The sequence below is a fragment of the Buceros rhinoceros genome, unplaced genomic scaffold, assembly GCF_000710305.1.
Source record: "Buceros rhinoceros silvestris isolate BGI_N320 unplaced genomic scaffold, ASM71030v1 scaffold522, whole genome shotgun sequence".
Taxonomy (NCBI): Eukaryota; Metazoa; Chordata; class Aves; order Bucerotiformes; family Bucerotidae; genus Buceros; species Buceros rhinoceros.
Window position 1 is genome coordinate 22,833 of NW_010399230.1, and position 8,080 is coordinate 30,912.

The window sequence follows — 8,080 nt, forward strand, 5'->3', positions numbered from 1 at the left end:
AGGGAGGTTGAGCAGCAGCTTTTAGCATTAGTTTGAGTAGAGTGCTTACTTTGCAGTCCATCATACTTGCATGTGGACTTGGGGCTACTGGGAGCATTCTCATGTGGAGGTGCTGGGGTGACCCTCAGGTAAGAGTCTGAATATGTGCCCAGGGGGATGTAAGCAGCCATACCATTGATCTGCTGGTAGACAGCAGAGTGTCAAATAAAATCAGATTTTAGGCCAGAATTCTTGTATGTCCTCCCTCGTGGCATCTAGACAAATGTAATCCACAAGCTAGGTTTAAAACCAGGCTGAACAGGGTGCATGAAAGCATTGGTCAAGATAAGGAGAGACCCAAGGTATAAGCGATTGAGTATACCTCTGGATCTTGAAGAACTTCTAGTGTTTGGTGAACTACCTGCATCTTCTTATGAGGCTTGACTTGATTTTTCTCCTTTCTGGTGCTGTGGAAATGGGTACACTGATATTAAAGCAACTCTGCATTTTATTGAAAATCAATTAGAATTTAAACACACTTGGGCTCCAGGTATCCAAAATGCAATAGAGAAAAGTAGCACTAAATAGAGAAAAGTCATTGTCTTATGCTGTTTTCCCAACAGAGGCCAGAAAAGTCTCTTCTGTTCATTTTCCTTTGTGCCTCTTCTCTGTCCTCTGCTTCCCAGTCAACACTGATCCGTGAGCTCCTTGCATACTCTCCTTTGTTTCTCCAAGGTTGGCAAACCCCATGCTCACATTAAAATGGAACACATAACAGTGACATGGTTTTCCCTAAGTGAACTCACGCTCTCCTGATCAGGCTTTTGCCTCTTGTCACAGTAAAACCAGCTACAACGTACTGACAAATGCGGAGTTCAGCGTAAATATATTAAGTGGGAAAATGCTTTAGGAGCGTCTAAAAGCCAGATGCAATCATTATTTTTAGGACGCGTATGTGACTGGTCATTTTTCCTCTTCACGGGCAGTAACTTCATGTCTTTTGCCTTTTCTTGCATAATACAGTGCATGTGGCAACACCGCAAGAAGTAGTGTATTTAATCTTATTTTCTCTCTAAGAAATGCTGATAATTGTGGGATGGAAAGGATGCCCAGCATGCCTTCATTTTCTTTAGGTACTTCCCTCCCCCCGATGTACGTGGTGCTCGTGTGTTTGTGCCTTGCATCCGTATCACTGCAGTTGTTGGAGCTTATTCCTCTGTTCTCATCTCTGCATGCTGGTTAGCGACAGCAGCATTGCGGTGTCTGTAACTGTGGCACTTAGCTTCACCTGAGATCGACGTAAACATGTGGTATTGTACTGTAAAGTAAAAATCTCATGCTAAGGAGAGCCTCTGATTGCACTGGATAGACAAATGTCGGTTATAGATGCCTTTAGGTAAGGAGCTCCCAAGTTGTATTGTGAAAGTCTTCAAGGCATTGTAATTCATCTCCTTTTATACTTTCCTTGTGAGACGTGCACCATTGTTTTCCAAGAAAAAAATAAACCTCTCTACTTTTTCTTCGGGAGCTGTCACTGCAGTTGTCTTTGAAAAGCAGAGGGCAGCAGTCCCTTCCTCATGGAGGAGAGTGGATCATATCTTGTTTTGTTGCCTCAAAAGAGTAGTGTGTGACCCTGTCACTGTCCTCTCAGCTCCACTTGTGGTCCTGGCATTGTGTGCACCAAGAAACACCCAACCAAGTGACCTGGCTAAAATAAATGCATTACACTTGACTTGACACAAGGCCTTAGTTTCTCCGAGAAGAAATCCCAGCATGTAATGCTGGACACGCTGGTAGGCCCCCTTTTTCTGTGAAATTCTCCTGTCAGAATGAAATTTCTGAGTTTTCTTTGCTTCTTGTGCTTGCTGTGCCATGGAAGCGTTTGTGACAAAAAACGTCTAATTTGCGTTTTCTCTCTTTTTATAGGAGGTGGCAAAAGAAGCCTGGGAGAATCATAGGCTGAGGAATGATTCTATCATTGTGGATATTTTTCATGGTCTTTTCAAATCTACTCTTGTTTGTCCCAAATGCTCCAAAGTTTCTGTGACATTTGATCCCTTTTGTTACTTAACTCTTCCACTGCCCTTGAGGCGAGATCGGCTCATGGAAGTTACTCTGGTATATGCAGACCCACAGCGCCGACCTGTCCAGGTGAGGCATGAGAAGACACAGATATTTTTAAGTCATCTGACTCTTTCTGTTATGTTCCACAGTTGAGAATTCCAAGTAATCTAAAGGACATTGATGTTCACCTTTGAGTGAAGTCTTAAACGTAAACTGCAGCCTGTATCAATGACATTGCACATCAAATGAAGGTTTAAGTGGCCTGATCTGCTCAGGATGGTTTGTTTGGGGGGGTTAGAGGGCAATTGTGTGTTGTTATTATTAATGGTGAGCCTGACCAGAGCAAAAGACCAGCTGTTTTTAGGCTCTTTCATTCCCTTCAAATCCCTGCTTTGTGAGACAGAGCCGAGATCCAGAAGACCTTAAATCGTGCAGCTGTGACCTTATCTTCAGCTGAACTCCTATAAATTCAGGTTTTGTTTCCATTTTCTCGCGCTCTGCCTTGCATGGGTTTATATTGCCTGGTATAAGCGTGATGTAATCTTTGTTTCTAGTACCGGGTTGTGGTGCCGATGATGGGGGCCATCTCAGATCTGTGTGAATCACTCTCCAAACTCTCTGGTGTTCCTGCAGAAAATGTAAGGATAAACGCAACACTGATTTGTTCTTCTTGAAGCTTTTTGGTGGCTTAGCTTTTAGATGGGTGATAATCTGAACTTAATGAAGTAATGAAGGAACCCTAACATGTTTGAGTGCTGTTCTTTGATTGTAAAATAAAAAAGATGCATGTGTTTATTCTGACACTTCCATTGCAGTAGAGAGGTTTAAGACACGGGGCAGAAAGCTAGCCCCCACCCCCACATTTCTGATAGTGCAGTATATTAGTACTGAGAGATGGTCAGTATCTGTTCTGAGTCCACCTCTTCTTGGACACCCTTTTCATTGCAAAGGGATCAGGTGAGCTTTTCCAGAGGGAATAGTTTTATGGTTGGTGGGGTATCTTCAGGATGCCAGTGTAGCACCTCAGTTTATGTCAGTTAATTATGGATGTGAGTGATCTGTGCCTGAAATCCACTTGATGTTGAGCTCTGATGTTGTTTCCGCCAGGCTGACTTGCAGCTGTTGGAATTGCATCTCTTCAGTACCTCTGTTAAAATAAGCCTGTTATTTGCTTTTGTTTTTCTGGTCCATCTTAACACGTACAGCTGAGTAGCTGCTGGGTGCTGTTATAGAAAACAGCGCTGATGTTGATGTGCTGAAAATTGTGAGAAAGAAAGAAGAGGAATAAACTGTAGTTTGAATTTAAAGTTAGTTTGCCTCAATTTATGTAAGCTTTTATTATAATCTCTTTGCAAATATTACTTGCTGTTCTAGATGGTGGTGACAGACGTGTATAATCATCGATTCCACAAAATTTTCCAAATGGATGAAGGTTTAAATCATATCATGCCAAAAGACGACATCTTTGTGTGAGTAAAGTGGGAAGATGCCATGACGCGAAGAATGCTACAAAACGTTTGCTTTGGTTTCAGAATATAAAACCCGAGGTTTTTTATTTTCCTGTCTCAAAAGTTAAGCCTTCCTATAGACCTTTTGCATGACTTCACAGCAGTGTGGGACCTCTCCTAGCAGCAGATCAGCATGTGCAGTGTTTAGTAGGTGTTTTCCTAACAAAGGATGTCCTGACTCTGGGTAATAACGAACGTTATCACTTGGTCTGTATTCTGCAGTTTGGAGCTTTATACAAGCCTATACAAGCCTATTTCCTGGAAGATAATACATGTCTGCATTACAATTACACTTTCACTGGCGTTTTTAGGTAAGCTTGAGCTTACTGTTCTTATGCTCCAAATCAGCCAGAAGCCTTGGAGCTGTTCTTAGGATAGCTTGAGTGCAAGCTGTTGTATTCTGCCTCTCCAAACACTCAACATAGTTGTTCTCGCACCCCGCTAACCATGACTGGAGGTTCTTGATAGACGCTTGACTCGCTTATGCTATTTGTTTCCTAACTGTGGTTGTGAGGGACTTCAACGAAGTGGAAGGTTTGGTTGTGCTTGATGTTTTACATGTGCATGGTGGATGAGATGTCTCCAGTCACCTGTGGGATCAGGTGAGGAGAGCAAAAGTAGCATTCCTCTGTTGCATCTGGAAAATGAAAAATATTGCATATGAAGTGCAAAATGGACTTTGAGGCTTGCAGCTGAACCTGGGGCTAGTGAGGTCAAACCTGGCCCTTCATCGCAAGTTCAGTCTTTCTTAAGAGCAAATGTTTCAGTGCAGGGTTGTTGCTTCTGTAAAATGGCTGTGCCAGTGTGAGGCCCTGTGCTAAAACAGTGTGTGTACCTTTTCCTGAGGGGGATGCTGTGACATACTGCCTGGTGCTGTTCTCTCATGCTATCCGTCGTGACCTCGTTGCTGGGATGTGATGTCTGAGTTTTTCTGAAAGTTCTTGCTGCGTTGTTTTCTTCAGTTGCAGCTAAAGGTGGGGCCGGTTAGGATGTGCCTTGGAAGGACATTTGGCTTCTGTGAAATCCGTTTTATGAGGGTGTTGTAAAGTGTTAAGGCTGTAACTAAGTCTGTCTGCAAAGCTAGTGGAGCGCTGAAAAGACAAGAAGTGTGATATTAAAACGGTAATTACAAAAATACTCTGCGTTCCTGCAGGCATAAGGTGTCGCATATTCCTCCACAGAAAACCCCTGTGTCTGAATCAGCTCGGCTCCATGGCTGGGGGGAAGCATTAGCTGAACTGCAGCTCTACGAGTGTTTTCCTTTGCAGTCACCGTTTCCTTTTCTGTGCAGGCACAGCTGTCAGTGAGGTGATGCTCTGAGTCATAGTGAGTGAACTGTCCTGGCTTAAAAATAACCCCCCAAGGAAGAGGAGATGTAGCAGGAGGAAGTTTTGCTCATCTTGTGTTTCCATGTACTCCCTCTAAGATTTCAGCACTGTGGGGCAAGAGCAAGCAACCAGGTACCAGGGCAAGAATGAGGAGAAACCTGCTCATAGGAACTCCCTTTAATGAGTGATGCTGCCAGGAAAAATACATGTAAAGTAATATTCTAACCTACAGCTAAAAACCGGCGTTCTTTTAATGAAAAGGAGTCTTGTCTCAAAAACACAATAGAAAAACATTGTTCATAAAAAGGAATACTTGATATTTAAATGCAAATGAGTAATTGTTCTTGCTGTAGACAGTCTGCTTACCTTGTCTACTTATAAAAGAGCTGCTCTTAGGGGTTCTAAGATTTGGTTAAATCAAGTGTGACATTTCTTAAATTCCACTCTGCTTCCATCTATTGAAGTCTTGTATCTACTGAAGCAGGTGTGAGAGCAGGGATTGACAGTACATCAGCTTCGTGTTAAAATCCATTCAGGGTGGGAGGGATCAGGGTGGGTCTTCAAGTCAGGATATCTGAAGCGCAGGTTTGAGTGATACTTTTGGAATTTTTACCGTTTGGCTGTTACTTGTGTACCTGAGCTGAGCAGGCTGTGAGTGTAGTGGCACTGGTGGGAACTTGAAAAATGGCCACCAAAAGGACTCGATTGGATTTACAACTAGCTGTGTCAGGGGTTGGCATTTTGTTCTTTTGGTTTTAAATTAAGGCCCGTTCTTTAGAGAAGCAACAGGAAAAGACTTGCTGCTTATGACTTGGAGGATGGCTCTGTGTGCCTGCAGAGACCACGAAATGGTCAGCTTGGAAAAGATCCTCTTGTGCTGGCTGGTGACGTAGTTGTGGGTATGACTAGTTACACTGAGTAGTGTATCTCTCTTCTGTTCCCGGAAGAAAACTATCTTTGTATTGATTCATGAAGGGGAACAGCTGCCTTTTATTAGAAAGTATAACTGTGTAGTGTTTTACAGTGACAGTATGTGCACTCAAGATTCGCAGTTGGAATAAATAACATCCTAAAAAGATTCAATAAAGCTTGCTAATCTGTCAAAAGTTTATTAGCATTTATACTGGATATTGTAGCAAAATAAACACCTAAGAAGGACTTCTGAAGGATGAAGTTGGACTGACAAGATAGCAATTGATTTGTAAGCAAGGACAAAAATCTCTGGAAGCTGCTTGCCTTCCAAGTTTTGAAAATAATTTTTCTTAATGTTTGTCTGAATCACTTAATTGCATTGTGTAGTAAGACTAAAACCAATCAGCTTCTATTCTAGGAGAAGTTACCGAAAAGGTGACGTATTTAATAGCATTACTTATGTTACAAGTCAAATGGGAAAACTGTCACTTCAGGATATTGCGTTTGCAGTGCGGCACAGTGAAGGGGCAGGTGTCAGCTGTCAGGTGGGGACGACAAACTGGAGACAGGGGCACTGGTAATCACGGTACCTTTGCTAGGGTGTGGTTTAAGTACTAAATGTTAACCTAGATGTGTTTAAAGTTGACATATAATATGCAACCTGGGGTATGGCTGAAGATCATTAGTTAGTAGTTTGTATTTAAATAAGAGATGTTTTCTAGTATCAAAACATCGCTTGTATTTTAATTAGCATGATGCTCACTGTCTCACATACTCGAACTCTTGCCTGTTTTACTGATCCTGTCCCTTTTATATACTGATCATCTGTTCTTATTATCCAGTAACGTCCAGCGGCAAGACTTCCCTTTTGGCAAACTAATGTGTGCCAGCATTACTTGTTTTAAGGAACGAAGTTAGACACGAAGCTTTTTTCATTTGTTAGGAAACAAAGTGCAAAGAAGTAATAAATTCCACATAGAGTCAGATCCGTACAGGAACAGGTTTCTCACACTTACTTTCCCCAAACTCCTATTTTAAAATTGCTGACCGCTCAGTGGTTCCTATGGGTTTTTGAGATGATTTCCTGAAGGATTTTGCTGCCTATCTTTGAATTTGGGTGTCCTTACAGGTCTTTTCATTTTCTCCTTCCTGATAGCCACAGTGAGCGCATTATGAGGGAAGCTGTGATAATCTGAAGACAGCATCCTTCCATGCCTCCTGCTAGGGTTTAAATCGTCTTTAATGGTGTAATGGTTTCCTCACTTTCCACTGGCAGAACCAAACCAAGGTTGTATTAGTAACTCACTGTGATTATTTGCTGGAGTCTGAGAGTGCAGAGAATGTGTGTGTAGTGGTAGGGGGAGCTACAAGGTTCCCCGGGTGCTGATTTCATGAGCAGGTGCCATCAAATTGTTCCTTGTTCTCCTTGTCCCGCTCTAAACAGAGCTTTGCTGAGAAGTCCAGCAGATCTTCCACCTGTGATCACCTGGTGACAGTCTTCTGTGACAGAAATCAGTTGTTTCAATGGTTCTGAAGCTTTATGTCTTCTAGTAACTTAAACTGAACCATCATTGCTTGCCTTCTGTACATTTCCTAGCGTCACCTTAAGTTGTCTCAGGACTGGAAAATTTAAATATAAATGGTCAGTCTCTTGCAGTATTGCTTCAGATTTCATTTACTGAAAGTGGTAGGTAGCCAGACCTGGGTCTGCATATGATGTTAATATCCCCACTGATCTGACAGACTTCTGACTTTATTGTGTGCTAGCCAGCTAGCAACACACAAATTCAAGACAGAAGCTAATACTGTAGAAGATCTGTGCTTCAGCAGAGATGTGATGTAAAACAAAAAGTCAGTACTTTTATACTTTTGCCACCAATGTCACCTTTTGATTTAAGCCTCTGTATGGGTTGGTTACTGAGCAGAATATCGATCTCCCTGAAACTCTTCAGTTGTAAATGTCACTGAGCAGGAACTTGTACAACACATTGCAGTAGGAGTCGTGTAGCTGGAACGTGCTTTATTGTTTTTCTTATGCTTGTTTGTCAGAGAACACGGCCTGCAGGCCCAGACATTATAGTCCAGGCTGGACTCTCGATGAGTATTTGTGAAACGTGCAGTGCATGGAGTGTATAGAATATTTGGCTTGCACTTTTTAGGTGGTTTCAGTTGGAAAAGCTGTATCTTTTTCCATAGGGATATGAAGGAAGACACGTTCAGCCTTCTGTGAGTTTTGCAGGGTACCTTGGACATCTTGAAACATGCGTTGTGAATTTTCATGTCCTGCTG

General features: G+C 42.3%; 1 protein-coding gene across 1 annotated transcript in view; it reads left to right on the forward strand.

Annotated features, from left to right (window-relative positions):
- Positions 1–8,080, forward strand: part of USP4 (ubiquitin specific peptidase 4 (proto-oncogene)) — a gene marked incomplete at its 5' end in the record, with an annotated part of 42,020 nt that overhangs the window by 22,827 nt on the left and 11,113 nt on the right. The window contains 3 exons of the mRNA XM_010131366.1: positions 1,906–2,130; positions 2,598–2,681; positions 3,418–3,512. Of these exons, the coding sequence (XP_010129668.1) occupies positions 1,906–2,130; positions 2,598–2,681; positions 3,418–3,512 (404 nt within the window). The remainder of the gene's footprint in view (positions 1–1,905; positions 2,131–2,597; positions 2,682–3,417; positions 3,513–8,080) is intronic.